The 15,712-nt window shown below is 40.9% G+C and overlaps 1 protein-coding gene across 1 annotated transcript; it reads right to left on the minus strand.

The window, feature by feature from the left end:
* Positions 1 to 1,609: 1,609 nt before the first annotated feature.
* SOCS6 (suppressor of cytokine signaling 6) lies at positions 1,610 to 11,014 on the minus strand. Its single transcript, XM_026039771.1, has 2 exons — positions 10,968 to 11,014; positions 1,610 to 4,840 (listed from the first exon to the last, which is right to left on the minus strand). The coding sequence occupies exon 2, from the start codon at positions 4,713 to 4,715 to the stop codon at positions 3,111 to 3,113; it is 1,605 nt and encodes a 534-aa protein (XP_025895556.1). The 5' UTR covers positions 4,716 to 4,840; positions 10,968 to 11,014; the 3' UTR covers positions 1,610 to 3,110.
* Between the last annotated feature and the right edge of the window lie 4,698 nt (positions 11,015 to 15,712).

The following is a 15,712-nucleotide window of genomic DNA, read 5'->3' on the forward strand; positions in this document are numbered from 1 at the left end:
CTAAAGGTATGCAAAATATGCTCAATCGTTTTCTTTCTGTTTTTCAAGGACACTTTGTTCCTCTAACTTTTATCAAGCAGAAGTCAACACAATTTTTGTGGTTACTCTTGAGTACTTCTCAATTGTCTCATAAAATAATGTTACTGTAATTTTTTTGTGTGTTAATCTTCATTTAAAAAAAAAAAATGTAAGTATCCTTAATGCTTTCAAAGTCACTCTTCTATGTTCCTTTTCCTGGCGGGACAGTTATCTCAGAAAACAAACAGACAAACAAAAAGAATAATGAAAGTTGTAAAAGTATTTGTGTTTTCTTACTAGTGGATTTAAAGTACTTTGAGTTTAGTAGAAATATCACCATCATTTTTTATTTAGAAAGGAAGTGCTATATGGGTCTCTCAACCTAGGCCTCAACTATTTGTAAGTGTTATGTTGGATATCTTATGTAGAGAAAATAAAAGTAACGGTGATAGCTTGATCTGATTAAGTTCATAAATGAAGAACAAAGTGAGGAAAGCGATTCAAAATTGGATAGCTGAACCAAAGTTTATAAAGTATCAATATGTATGAGTGAGCAAACCGGAATTTATAAAGCATGGAAATTCAGCACACCTGCTCTTACACCCTTTCAATTCATCAACAAAACTCGGATATTATAGCTTCAGATATTTAAGTTTCAATGCAATGACTGCTTCATTAATTAATGCATGTGGCGTAACATAAACATTTTTAATGCATTCAATAGTGGCATTTAATGGCAGAGAAACTATTTAACATACTATAATCTTTCAAAGACTCTGTAAAATGCATAGAACCTTTAGCTTGAACAGGGATAGAATTTTTAAAGTGAAGAAAATGCCAGAGGGTTTCTTCTAAAAAGTGTGTGTCTGAAATTCATAGAGATGATTCTCTTATCCCACTCCCCACAGACGGAATCAGAACACTGTACCATGCAGTAAACTATTGTGCCTTTTTTGAATAAAGTTTGTGATTCTGATTCACAGGGGTGGGAGRAATGTCAGCAGAGGGGAAAAAGGAAACAAAATTTCACACTTGCATACATATATCTCCATGGCAGAGCCAACAAATTAGGCATATAGATTGCTCTAGATTAAGTTTAAAACTTTTTCAGACTAAAGAAGAAATCCTTATTTTCCCTCCCTTAAAAGCAAAGGCAGACTTTATCTACCTTTGATTTTTTTTGTTAAACATTATGGTCAAAAAATAAATTAAAAAAATATAAATTTAGTCTATCAATTCAGGCAACCCAAGATGTAGTGCTACCGCACCACCTTGCAGCAATACTGTATTCATTAATAAGGACTGGTTTCAGGGGACAAAAGGCTAGATTAAACAAGAAGAAAATGACCTAAACAAGAAAACTATATCCAAGACTAACAACTGTTCTCTCAGCTGATCTTTACTGACCAGCAACTTCTACAGTGACGGGGAAAATAACATTCTCAAATACAAAACTTTAGGGCGGCAGATATGGGGCAGGGATAAAGCAGGCCCCGCTCTCGAGTTAGCCAGGACCCCATTAACAAGYAACTTAGAGAAGTGATAGGCCAGGGGGCACAGGCAGGGTGGGGAAGCAAAACAAAATAAAACAAAAAAAAATCATGAAAATGCCATGAATTAACCTTCAGTGAGGAAAATGGTACAATGTAAAAGCTGTACGTCCAATGGAAAGTCATTTTTTTTCCCCTAAAGCAGGTCAGAATAATTTTAAGCGTTTCAAATGCCAGAATCTTTGACAGGGATCAGAAACATCTACTTAATTGATTCAGTACTTCACATGTCAAAATATACTGCATGAAAGCTAACACAAACATTTTCTGTGGTCAATGTACATTAAAACCCAAACTCCCTTTTCTCCATAATTTAACAGGCTATGAAAACAGAGCTTTAGAGATATATTTGGAGAATCTTCCATCCAAACTATCATCAGTCCTGTCCCTCCCTCCCAAAGATTCAGAGGTCATTAGTGTATTACTGAATTTGAGAAGTGGAAATGCAGAGAAAGGGGAAATGTTAAAATTCCACATAGCTTAAACATATATAGTAGAAATCATCCCAGAGGAAGGGAAGCTATTCAAAAATTTTTAGCACATCTTTAAAATGCTTCTCAACTTATGTKCCCAAACAAGGATTCCTAGAGTCATCCTACAGATCTATGTGTTTTTTTCTTAGTCAGAGGGAGGTAGGAAAGGGAAATATAGGAAAGACAGGACCTCGTAGATGTTCATTTATTTAACTGATTTCAGAACATAATGTTTTTCAGGATCTCAATGCTGCAATCTCCATATAGATACTACACATTGACTTTCAAAGACTTTTTTTTTAAAGGCCATTTTTAGAAGGACRAAATACTGAGACAAGAAGAAAGCCAAACCAACTTCCTCAAACACAAAATGGTGAACAGACAATATGAGGTCTATGAGAAAGGTGTTTTTTTTTTTCCCAAAGATATGCTGCATAACCATGTTTTTATCAAACGGCTCTGTCTATAAATTCTACATTAGGGCACATTTCTATAGAAATTTATAATTCATATGCTAGGAAATAATTTTTAACATATACGTAAATTCTGTAATTTAGAATACCAATAAGTTTTTCCATGATCATCTTTTTCAATAAGCTATTTTAAAGAAAAAAAATCCATTCAACAAGTTTCATTTGACTTTTACTTATGGTTGGATACACATGAAATGTGCTTTCAATGCATAAAAATCACAGTGGATAGCAGCAAAGGACTTGGGGGAAATTAAAGGAGAATTTGATCATTCACATTGTGATTAATCTGCACATTGATGAAAGATAGCTATTTCACACTTCTAAAAATAAACTTGAGATCATTCTTTCAAAAAAAAAAGAAAAAAAAAAAAAGAAAAAAAGCGCCCCCAAAATACACAAAATCCCCCAAACAAACAAAAACCCCAAAGCATTACTTTTCTTTTACACACACACACACACACACAAAAAAAAAAAAAAAAGAAATATCGTTATGGCAGCAAAAGATTTTGATAATAACCAAAGTCTGTAAACTGTAATTCAGTCTCTTCTTGTTGTCGTTGTTCCCAAAGTGCAAGATGCAAGATTCCCACGAGCTATCAGTAGTGCTTTTCCTGTAAATAATCCTTCATTTTGTTTGGCAAAGGCAGTTTCTGGATCAGGTCTATCCGGGTGTACTGACGTATTACAAAGCGRCACAGGTACTGCAAGGAGCGCACCTGCATGAAGCGGGACACGGGGTTCGTCAGTCTCACCGGGTACGTGGCYGATCCGGGCAGCCGGGATCTCGAGTAGCAGAAAGCTCCGTTTTCAGAGTCCCTGATGGAGTGTTCAATTAAGTCAACTATAGACGTGTGTCCCTCCACATCCGGCTGTTCATAAAAGCTAAACCTACCATTCGAATGTTCGATTCGAGTGTGAAGTGTTTTCCCATGGGAACGAAAACTCAAACTTAAAAGGTATCGGTCGTCGGAACTGTCGCGAACAAGAAAGGAGCCATCAGGCACGTTTGCTAGCTTCCCCTCTGCCTCCCAGCGTGTAATGGGGCCCCAGTACCACCCCTGCTTTGCAAGTTTTTTCAGTTCTTCCGTCAGACTGGTCACCACCATGGGACCACTGTTCTGTACAGAATCATAAACTCTTCCAACTCCAGGGGCAGTGTTAGGATCAAAATTCAAATGGCAGCGCATGCTTTCGGCCACGTGGCCATCTGTGCCATTCAACCCACTAAAGTTCCTTTGGATTTGATTATTCTGCATTGGAGGTAGCAAAGGTGAGAGTGGAGGGACGTCACCGTGATTCACTCTTGGGCTCTGCAACATGACTCCCGTGGTACCAATCAACAAGCCATTCACCGTCGGGTCCACAAAGATATCCGGTGCAACAACTACATCCTGATCCACTTGACTCTCCTCTTCAAGGAAAGCACTTCCTCCCATTTGAGACGAAACAGTTGAAACTTCCATGGGTGAGGAACTATCCAGACAGTAACTACGCGATCCTTCCAAAGGATACATTCCCTCATCTAAAGGCACAGTATACTGAATGTAGTCCTGAGGCATTAATCCAATAACTACAGGCACATGTTCATCAAGGTGAAGATGCAAGTCCCCATTCTGAGACTCCGTATTTTTTAATGTGTTATTTTGTTCCTGGAACACGTTATCTGACTGCAAGTCATGGAAGTCCTTTCGAACACCATTCAGTGCTGGGCTTGGATTAGAGGAGTGGACCAACGCCTTGACTTTCACTTCCATCTTGATACAAGTCTCTTCCGAATTTGTAGGTCGAAGGGGCCACGGAGTTGGACTGTAATGGTGATTACGGAGGGAAGTGGATCTCAGAGGTCTCTGCGCTCGCACATCCTTGAAGGTGATTGGGGCAGAAGAGGAAGAAAAGGTATCATCATCCGCAGAGCTTACGGACGGCGTGCTGCCTTTGCCCTTCTGCTTTTGCTTTGCCGAAAGCCTCCTTTTTAGCGTACCCATTAAGCTCTCACTTTTTGATCTATTTTTGCCTCCTTTTTCATCTTCACTATTGACTTCACAGCTAGCCAAATCTTTACCATAGCAGCTGCCAAACAACGAGTCATCTTTTCCAAATTCGCTTAATGATGGCTGCTGAACCACTACAAAGTCACTTTCATCTTTGCTTTTATTTAAGTTAAAGGACTTGCGAATTGTTTTGAGACTAATTTTCTTCATTATGACAAGTTACCAGCTCCGGCTGATCAGCAGTGCTTCTGGAGATAGAGTCCTAACACATGCAGAGCAGCTTCTGCTTCATTGGGAGGTTTTATCCAGTCTCATTTAACTTCAAGAGCCATTTCCTGGAAACAAATAAAAAACAATTAACTTCACAAAAGAAATAGTAGAAGTTATCCATAAGTTCCAACCCCCTTCCCAGAACAGAAATTGTAGTACTTAAATAATGGGCATCATATAAAAGTAAATATAGCTGGAAAGCAATCAAGCTTAAAAAAAAAATGAATCTCTCATCTGTCTTGAATTTATTCAGTCTTCTTCTATATTTACAGTTCAGTTTAGACATAATATATATCACATAAATATGTTTCTGTATGTATATATAAATAGAACAGTWATCATAATTATAGGGAAATTAGTTGTAGTCCAATAAATTCGCTTGAGCAGGGCCCTCAAATTAATGCAAAACAGCATTTATTTTGAGCAAATCACAGGAATCCCCTCCTCAACTTTTATGAAAGAAGAGGTGACAGATTTCCAAACTCTGCATTAGTCACATGCGGTTCCTCCAATCCTGACAGGTCCTGACGGAGGCCGGATCCCAGGCTGCCCATGCCCTGCGCTGCTGCCTTTCTTCTTCCAACACTTCTGACAGACACATCCACCCAATCCCAGCCGACTGCTCCCCCCGGCATCCTCCAGAGCCACGTCTTCCTCCTACCCTCCAAATTTGACTCTCCAGCTTGTTTTTCTTTGATGCCAGCTAAAGTCCAAAGCAAGGCAGCTCTRCAGAGAGGAGAATAACAAGAAGGGGAAGGGAAGGAGGAGATGGATGGGCCTGGCCCGTTTTGTCGCTGCCAAGCAGTAGAGCCTGCCCCAGCAGTAGCCATTATTCCCAGGTATTTCCATTTCCAGGCCGTGTTGGCAGGATGAACTGCAAGGGAATCCTGGCTCTGGGCTGAACATGGCAAACTGGAGGAGACGAAGGGCACCTTGTTGAGATGTATTTCCAGTTTGCAGCATCGGAAAGACCGAACCTCCCTTTCCTGCAGCCCTGCCCTCTTTTCTCCCGTGCAATCACACCACTTGCAACTGAGAAAAACAGGCAYGAGCAGAAACCACAGCAACTAAGCAAGACGATTTTCTAAAATTTAACATTGCAAAAACAGCGTAAAAGAATGAAAGGATAATCATTACTGTAACCAAAAAAACAAAATCGTAGAATCATAGAACGGTTAAGGTTGGAAGGGACCTCCAGAGGTCATCTAGTCCAACCCCCCTGTACACGCAGGGTCACCTAGAACATGTGGCTGCCCAATCATTCATCATTATCATTAGACGAGTGCACGSTGAGGTGGATCGAGGGCTGGCTGCATGGCAGAGCTCAGAGGGTGGTGATAAATGGGGCYGAGTCCAGTTGGAGGCCTGTGGCCAGTGGTGTCCCCCAGGGGTCAGTACTGGGCTCGGTGCTGTTCAATTTGTTCATCAATGACCTGGACGAGGGCACGGAGTGCACCCTGAGCAAGTTTGCAGATGACACCAAGCTGGGTGGAGTGGCTGACACTCCGGAGGGCTGTGCTGCCATCCAGAGGGACCTGGACAGGCTGATGAGTTGGGCAGAGAGGAACCTCATGAGGTTCAATAAGGACAAGTGTAGGGTCCTGCACCTGGGGAGGAATAACCCCAGGCACCAGTACAGATCAGGGGTCGACCTGCTGGAGAGCAGCTCTGCAGAGAGGGACCTGGGAGTCCTGGTTGACACCAAGTTAACCATGAGTCAGCAGTGTGCCCTCGTGGCCAAGAAGGCCGATGGGATCCTGGCTGCATCAGGAGGAGTGTTGCCAGCAGGTCAAGGGAGGTGATTCTGCCCCTCTACTCAGCTCTGGTGAGGCCTCACCTGGAGTACTGTGTTCAGTTCTGAGCTCCCCAGTAGAAGAGGGACGTGGAGCTTCTTGAGAGGGTCCAGAGAAGAGCAACTAGGATGATTAAGGGAATGGAACATCTCCCGTTCGAGGAGAGGCTGAGTGARCTGGGCCTGTTTTCTCTGGAGAAGAGAAGGCTGAGAGGGGATATGATTAACATGTCTAAGTTCAAGAAGGGAGAATGTAGGGAAGAAGGGGACAAGCTCTTTTCATTGATGGCCAGCGATAGGACAAGGGGTAATGGCCATAAGCTGAAACACAGGAAGTTCCATCTCCAGGTGAGGAGGAACTTCTTTACTGTGAGGGTGACAGAGCAGTGGAACAGGCTGCCCAGGGAGGCTGTGGRGTYTCSTTCTCTGGAGGTCTTCAAAACCTGCCTGGATGCYACCCTGTGCCACATGCTCTAGGTGTGCCTGCTTGAGCAGGAAGGTTGGACTAGATGATCTGTAGAGGTCCCTTCYARCCTTRAATATTCTGTGATTCTGTGATTATTTTGATTCAGACCTACTCTGATGGTATAAACACTAAGAATAACTTCCTCAAGAACACAAAAGATTAAAGGATCATATCCAAAGCTATCTAAAAAAACACTGTGAGGAATTGTTCAAAATATAAAGATTTTGGAACTTCAAATTAMCTTAAATACTTTTAAAAGGAAGCCCTGTTTCAGGAGAATTACTGTTCTCATTAACAGCAGAATCCCAAGGTTTGATTTGCTATGGACTTGTTTCCTACTTCTTTCTTCAAGTTCCCCACACCACCCACATCAGAATATCTTGAATATCTTGAGGACCTATTTTGCCCTTGCTTTACCCTCTAATGTTATCCACATCCACCTTATCCATCTTTATAATATCTTCAGTTAAAAAAAAAAAAAAGCCAAGAATCACTCCTTGCAAAGAACAAGTATTAAAATGATAAAAAAAAAAAAAAATACTCCTAGTATTTCATTACAAGTTTTCTGCTTATTTTTGACAATGCTGAGCTTGAACAAGTCAGACTCCATAGAAAAATACATTTCCTTTCAAATTGTGAAGAAAATATATTGAGATACAGGTATGTTCTTCCAGAAACCAAGACCCTACTTTTCTGTTTGTTTAAGATAGAAATATGCAAAATCAAAAAAAAAAAAAAAAAAATTTAAATTTATGCTCAATAGGAGCTTCATAGGAGCAGTTTTGAAAGAATTAATAATTACTGAAATGCTTTAAAAAAAAGTGCATAATATATTAAATGTTTCAAGGTTTTTAATACACTTGAAGTCTATGATATCAGAACAAACGACAAAGAACAGGGATTGGGAAAAAGACACAAATACGGAAAGCCAGAGAGCCACGTGCCGCGTAGGAGCCAGCCCCAAGCGCCTCAGTGCCATCCTGCTCCTGAAGAGGAACGACAACTCCAGCGTTTTATGCGATCCGCAACCACAGCGAACCCGAGCACGTGGTTTATTTAACCGTGTCCCATGCATCTAACACCACAAGCCSTGTAACACCCCAGCCCCGCTTAGGAAACCCGCACTGCCCTGGAGCTGGTTTCAGGTCACGTTCAAGAGCCGACATTGCTTCGATGTGCCCAAATTTGTTCCCCTCATGTCTCCAACATATACCGATCACTGCTTGCAGCTCCTAACCCTATAAAGGAAAGCACAAAAACAAGAGCAAAAGCTGCCTTATACTCTAGAGAGGAATTTAAAGAGAATACAATTATACAACTGAAYGCAGAGATACTCCGCTGCTTGATTCACTCTTTTTTAATTGGTGTGCTTAATAAGAATTACCATTAGCTAAAATTGGGCTGATGGAGCTACATCTCTTCGGTTATGGAGAAGCTAAAAGAACTAAGTGAACCACTTTAAGGAATAGATTTTTATCGCACACTAGCTCTTCCATATCAGAATGTGTTTTTACAATTGAAAACAAAGTATCTAAAAATAATCTCAAGAGATAAATCTCTATGGCAGCAGGGAGAAAAGCTGGCATTTTGGGCTGTGAGAGCAATCACTGAGCAGGCTTTTGCACAAGTGCTTTATATCCSTCAGCCTACCTTGGTAGCCACTATTTTTATCAAGCAAAAAGCCACCGAAATGCATAAATCATTACTTATATTCTTATCGTATTTCATATAAGGAAATAAAGGCTGAAGTTCATACAAACTGTATCAGATAGAGAAAGAACCTATCTTGGAGCTCAGTTCACTCACGCAAGAGAAGACCATAAAATCCCATGGGAAGAGTCCGAGCCAAAGCCAAACTGAAAACACTGTCAGTTCAGAGCACAGCTCTTAACYGGTTAAGTTCTTCATATAAGAACTACTTAATGCTGCAATACCTTTTATGATATTTTTGCTTTCTCCTGTCTTGAGTAACAAAATCCTAAAGACAAATACCCCAGCTGATCCAGATATATTTCCTTCTTTGCCTATCTTTAAGAAATACCAATAGTTCTGCATTACATACTCATGCATTTTAAAAGCCCTCTTTGCACGGGCCTCAGCRTAAGGTTTATTTATATCCTTGCAGGAATAAAATTATTCACTGTCTACATCCAGAAGAGCTGGAGCAGAACCGCTAAGCCTGCATTCCTCCCTGGAACACACTGAAACGAGCGGATGAATTTCCTCACGCGTCTCAGCACTGCAGCAGCTTTGCTGCTTTCTGCAGGAATTACGGTATTCCTTAGTCGTCCCATGGATGTGCTGCTCCTCCAGGCGCATCTGCTGTACAGGGAGCTTCGAAAGGCTGACTGCAGACACCTCTGGAAAGCCTCTGGGAGGTGGCACCACTGCAGACTTGAACCCATGCTACAGTACCCCCCCAACATCTGGCAACTATCTAACTAGTAGAAATCCTCAAAACATGTTTCTTGTTTCATTATTTGCAGAAGTATAAGGGGCTCTTTCCCCATTAAACTCTAAAATCTATCTATCCATCATTTGGAAGCAGGGAATCAACAACAGCATCTTAAGGTATCACAGGTTAAATGCCTTATTTTGGAAAGAATGACTCTCTAAATTTATTCCAGAATTCCTAAATCTATTAAATGCCAATTGCTAGGGACTTGCCCTAGATACACGTCCTCTTACACTAGCAGCTTCTGACAGAACATACAGACCACAAGGCAGCTCTCAGCTTTCTTACAGACCACTGGCATAYTGAAGATGGGAAGAGGAATTCCCCTTCCTTGATTTACTCTTCCTCCTTCCAAGTAAATTCTGACATCAGATTATTCTTTAATATAGAAAGATTTTAAATAAAGCCATTTAAATTTCCCTTGAGATGTTGACGGTGCACACTACCTATAAAACAACAGCAAAGATTAATGGTGTTAGCAGTGGCTTGCTCAGTAACGTATGAGCACTGCTTTAAGGAAAGCAGCAAATTTTATAAAAGCACCTTCTGCACAGAACATTTGCTGCCGTTCACATTGAACATTTGAAGCAGTTCACATAGCTTCACAAAGAACTGGAACAAGTTTTGGTTTGGGGGTTTGTTTTAAGAAAGAAAAACAGATGAGAAGCCTTCCAGGAGTACTGAGAGCTCCCTTTTTTTTAACAGGACACTAAGCAGATATTACTCATTCCATACTTAAACGTCTAGCTCCTAAGATGTGAACACCTAAGACAGTTTCCTTTCTCTAGGGGCCAGTACAGAACAGTAGTCATGATACAGATTCAAAATTCAATCAAGCAAAATAAAAAATAATTTAAAAAAGGAAACAAGCAAAACAAACAAAACCCTGGTGTCACAACAGTTCTGCTATTTTTCTTTCTTTCTACAAAAATTAAAACTTTAAGTGAAARCAGTCCACAGGCACTCACGTTCAGACAACGTACAGAGTAACCCTTGTAAACTTCAATGGCGAATAACCAAGAGTGCACTTAGGAGAGAGTAACTGCAGTAACCATGAGCAAACTTTAGCGGAGAATAAGCAAGGTGTGCATTTAGTACCAAGTAGAAGCTCATCCCCTGCCGGAGAGCGACCCTAGCAGGGGCTGCCGGAGCTGCCGCTCCGACCCTAGCAGGGGCGGCCGCTCTCCGAATCCTCTCGCCAACAAGGATCAGGATCCACAGGGCAGCCCATGGAGTTGGCACCGCCTTGTGTCAGGCCGCCATGCRGATCCTGAGGGTTTTTCTGGGATGAAGGAGACGAGGGAAAAGAACACAGGGTAAAAATCCAGCCACTCCTTGGCTTTGTTGCCRAGGAGGAGAAAGTAGGAGGAGGGACAAAAAGGAAGAGGGAAAAGGAAACCAACGTACTCTAAAGCACTGAAAAAGTTAAAATTGAAGCATTTTTATCGAGTAAAATCACCAAAGAAACCTGAGGTGTACCGTGTGTGTACGTATGTTTCACTGCAGAAAATGTCTTCTACTGAATCCAAGTAAATCTTTTCTTCTTTTCCTTTGACATACAGATGTGCAGAAGCGGGCTAAGAATGGCAATAATGTTCAGTCAGGCTCTGTCTTTATTTCTTGTTATTCTACAAGAGGGCAGGTAGACTGGCTGTCAGAAAAACAGAAATAAAAAAAAAAACAATAACAAAAAAAGATTTAAATTCACAGGGAAAGGTTAGACTTGATGGGAGATGAATGAGACTCCCTCTTCCAGGTAAGGTTCCCGCTGGCTTCTCGAATCCTGACAGAAGACAGATGCACCAAAATGTTTTTCCTCTTTTGTAAGGTATGGTGGTACCCTCAGCATGRTAACAGCGAGCCTTATCTAAGCTTTCTTAGTTTATTTATATATAGCATATATAGCAATATATATGCAAGTATRTACATATGTATATGCATTACATACATATATCTACACACGCATAGCTCCAGGCAGATCTATATATATACGTTATAGTAATGACCAGAAGTTCAAGACTGCAGCCCTCTCCAAAAGAGCTTCTCAACATTAGTAGTGAGGAACAAAACCCTGTTCTGTAAAAAGGAGCATTTTAAAAAGCAATTTTACTATAAAAATTTTATAAAGCTACCTGTAAAAGCCAGTACATAATTTCCTACAATAATAAAATGGTATAAATTGTATACATTAAAATGATAAGGAACAGATTCTGTGCCTACTTATTGTATAACAGATGAGAGTATTTGAAATGTATATAGTGAAAAGGAAAGGAAGAAGCGGAAAGACAAAACCACGGCAAATTTGCATTTCTGTGCTGCTTCTTAGAGAGTAGTAAGCACAGATGCATGAATCCTGGAATATGTGCTGAAAAAAACATCACCTGTCCAATTCTATGGATGCAGGCACCACAAACTCGTTCTAAATGGAGTTTGTGTTTGAATACCGATGCATTTCCACAAGCAATTTTAAAAACACTGTTCATCTATTTTTAAAGCTTACGCCAGAAAGACAGAAGTACATTAAACCAGATAAAACCCGTACATTAAACATGTTCTTGGAGCTGTTTTCTGCTCTGCCCCAACCTGACCATTCTTTCAATATTATCGACTGAATGGTGTGACCGTCTCTCGCCCCAYGCGACTCCATGGCCGACCCCACGGGGCAGAAGGGATGCACGGAAACTTCCCGCTCCGTTAACGCACGCAGGGCCAGGCCTGGGTGCAGACAGACTAGATGCATTAACTGCATTTGCTTTAACTGAGTGACAAAAAAGACAGAAAACAGAAGCCGACAACCTGAGCAGAAGGAGGGGGAAGCAGGAAAAGCAGGAAAAGCAGGAAAATCCTCGTGCCATTTTGCTGCTGAGGGCTTTGGAGTCTTACCAAGGATCACTGGGCACTTTTACACAGTCCTCTTTCTTACTTGCTAGGATAAGCACATTTTGGGTTGTCATTCTCCCTGGACTAAAAGCCAATTTTCTGAAGTTTGATTTCTGTCTAACTTATTTGACATGAAAATTAAAATTAGTTGCAGTTTAAAAACTGGAGGGTTAAATAGCACTTACACAACATAACACCAAACAAAGTATGACAGATAATGCTAATTATTCTCCCCTAAGGTGCAATGTGGAATACACCTTCTTGGGCAGCAGAGATGAAAAACCTGAGCAACACCTCAGGAGAGCTACAAAGCCTTTTTCATTAAATAAAAAGAGTCAAAGCTAAGCCTAGCTTTCACTTCTAATTTTTAATGAGGTTTTTATTAGGTAGGTGCTTGTAAAACCCATATCTGAACCAGCAAGCTGTCAACTGCTAACTTTTCCATTACCATTTATGCTTATCTGACCAGATGACAGGGAACCCTCACCTGCAACACACGTCGGTAAACTGGCCTTTGCTCCTACAAGTAACATTCACCTGTGATTAAAGATTTGCAAAAAGAGAAACAAAATTCTGCACAAATTCCTTCAAGGTAGCGCAATTACTTTCAAAGTGTCAGGCTGGGGGTGGTGGGGGAATCACCTTTGCAAGAATATAACAAGAACTTTTTAATTTAAACAAACTGGGAAGGAACAAGCTCTTTTTCATGTCATAATCCAAATTCAGATATCTGAAATCTATCCCATTAGTAACAAAAGAAACACTGTTRAAAGTCTAAAAGAGAAATTTATTCCACATGGAGTTCGCTAATAACTTACATCGCAAGAGCTGAAACACAAGAAACACAAGAAGCTGAAACAGGCTTTTWAAGTAAGCAAGTGGTAGTTAGCAGCAAAATTCACCATGAAGAAAGAAAAGAAGAAAGCATTCTGCTTTTCCACTGYAGCAAGCATACGAAGACTCTACAACCAGAATACCAGCGCTTGAAACAGAATCAGTTTTCCMGCATTAGCCTCCCCCATAGGCCGCATGGATGCGCGGCAGTGCCGTATTCCGCAGCCTCGGTGCCTCCCACGCTGCCCGGCTCCTGCGCCTCATCCCGGTCCTGCCTGGGGCTCCACTCAGCCTCAGGGGCACCAGTTTCTGGAAGGGCCTCAAGCACATTTCACCGCCTGGTGACATCTCCAGGCTCCTTCTGGCTGCCGCTGGCACCTCCACACATCACCCTCAGCCGCAGGAGCAGCAGGAGCGGTTTTCCTGCACCACTCAGTGCCACTCCGGCCTCTCCAGTGCAGCAGCCCTTTATCACTGTGGCCCAGGTAGCCCAAGGAAATGGGAAGACTAAGCGGGYCCATTTGCAGCAGGAGCGGGAGGTGAGCGCACTGACTCCGTCAGAGAGACACGGAGGGGAAAGCTCCTTCCGACGCCACCCGCACAGCGTCCTCGTCAGCAGGAACCGGCGGGAAGGGGCAGTTAATAAAGAACATTCCCCGGAGTCACGGGCAGGAGGGAATCAACCTCCCTTCTGTGCTTTTTCAAGCTGRAAGCACAACACTCTTGCCACAACGATACCACTGAGAACCCGGCCCTTCTCCTCTGGGCCCTACAGAAAGTTTAAGGCCAAGATGGCCCAATATTCACCTCCTGTATCACGGCATTCAGTTCAAATCAAAGACTTGAGAAATTTCCAGCTCTCAGGAAGAATCCCACTTCTGTGGATTTGCTGGTTTTGTGCACATAAAACCAGCAGCTACCTATAATTTCTAATAGAGGGAAATCCTCGYGGAATACAAAGACAACTGTTACTCAGGTCACTGCCTCGGATGCAAAGCAAAAGCAATCTTCTTTTTGTGAAATTCTCACAGATGGGTTTTATTTATTCATTTATTACAGTGACGCTTTTCCACAGTAATAGTCAATCCTTTTACTACAGCTGTACATCATTAACACAAATGTAATAGAAGTGTAACATAAAAAGTATGCACCTGTTCAAAATTAAATATATTTTAAGTTAAATACAAATATACAGAGTAATTGGAATTGAAAGCTATTGGCTACATTTAAATAATAATTACTTTTAGTCAAACAAGGGCTTCCCAACCCTCGAAGTAATAACTAAATAAGTGTTTATATACCACTGCAACTCATGCAAACTAYAGGTTACTTCTCAAGAAGCTCAACTTCTTCAACACTTCTCAAAAACGCAGAGTCAAACTCACGTTCACTGAACACAGTTTGTTTTTGGCCTTATTTCCCATAGAAACAAAGCTTGAACAAACAAGGCTCTGGGTATCTGGGGCCWTCAAGCCCAAGGTTTACCAATAAGCAGGTAGGTAGAAAACCCCAATTGAGGGACCAGCCATAGCCAAAATTCATACATCAGGTGTATAGAGAGTCCAATGTGGGGGTGTTTCTACAYATAGGAGAAACCTTTTCTGGAGTTAACAGACATTTCCAAAACCAGGGAGGAAACTAMCAGAGTTAAACCGTTTCATTGCTCATGGAGTCATGTGTTTCATAAAGCTTCACTGTAATGCACACACAAAAATATATTTTTATCTACAACCATGAATAAATTGTGAGTAGAAGCATTTCTTAGGAAAGAAAAAGTCTTAGACAATACTTTTTATGCTACTGTAAGAAATCATTACCAAAAATATTAAAAATTGAACTTTTTCTACATATCATATTAGGTCAAAGCTTCCTGAGAGTTTTTACTTCTGAAATGATCAGTAAGTTTCACCAGCAATTTTATTTTCCTGAAGTTTTTTGAATATAGCCAGTCAAATAATCAAAGACCGCTTCTATGGCAACCCGTGATGAGCAGTAGTATTCTGTGTTTTCCCTCTTAAGCAAGAGAATACTGAGKGAGTCATTTCATAACCTTTGCCTGAACTATGCATATAGAAAACATATGAGATAATTACATTAAGGCTAAAAGATCAAGAACTCAGAAGCTGAGAAAAGACAGAAGGGCTCCCTGTACAAGACAAAAATGTTTACATTAACTCTACTTTCCATCACCATCTAAAATGCATGGTCCTTGTCATTTCTTCACAGGATACTAATACACTCCAAATTCCAGAGCCTTCAGACAGAATTATTAGTATCATTAAGGAAGTTTTKGCTCTGCTCCACATTAGAACACAAGAGAGTTACATGTCCAACATTTTTAAAAACAGAATTATAAGCTGAAGACCAACTTTATTTTAATTTATTATAATATAGACCCTTTCAGGTAAAGTTAAGGTCATTCACTGGGAAAACTTGATTCTGCATTTTCACAACTTAGAGTGATATGAAGATATATATGTTATATATATCTTCATATATAGACAGAGAGA

The sequence above is a fragment of the Nothoprocta perdicaria genome, unplaced genomic scaffold (genome assembly GCF_003342845.1).
Source record: "Nothoprocta perdicaria isolate Ctin4 unplaced genomic scaffold, notPer1 scaffold_24, whole genome shotgun sequence".
Classification (NCBI taxonomy): Eukaryota; Metazoa; Chordata; class Aves; order Tinamiformes; family Tinamidae; genus Nothoprocta; species Nothoprocta perdicaria.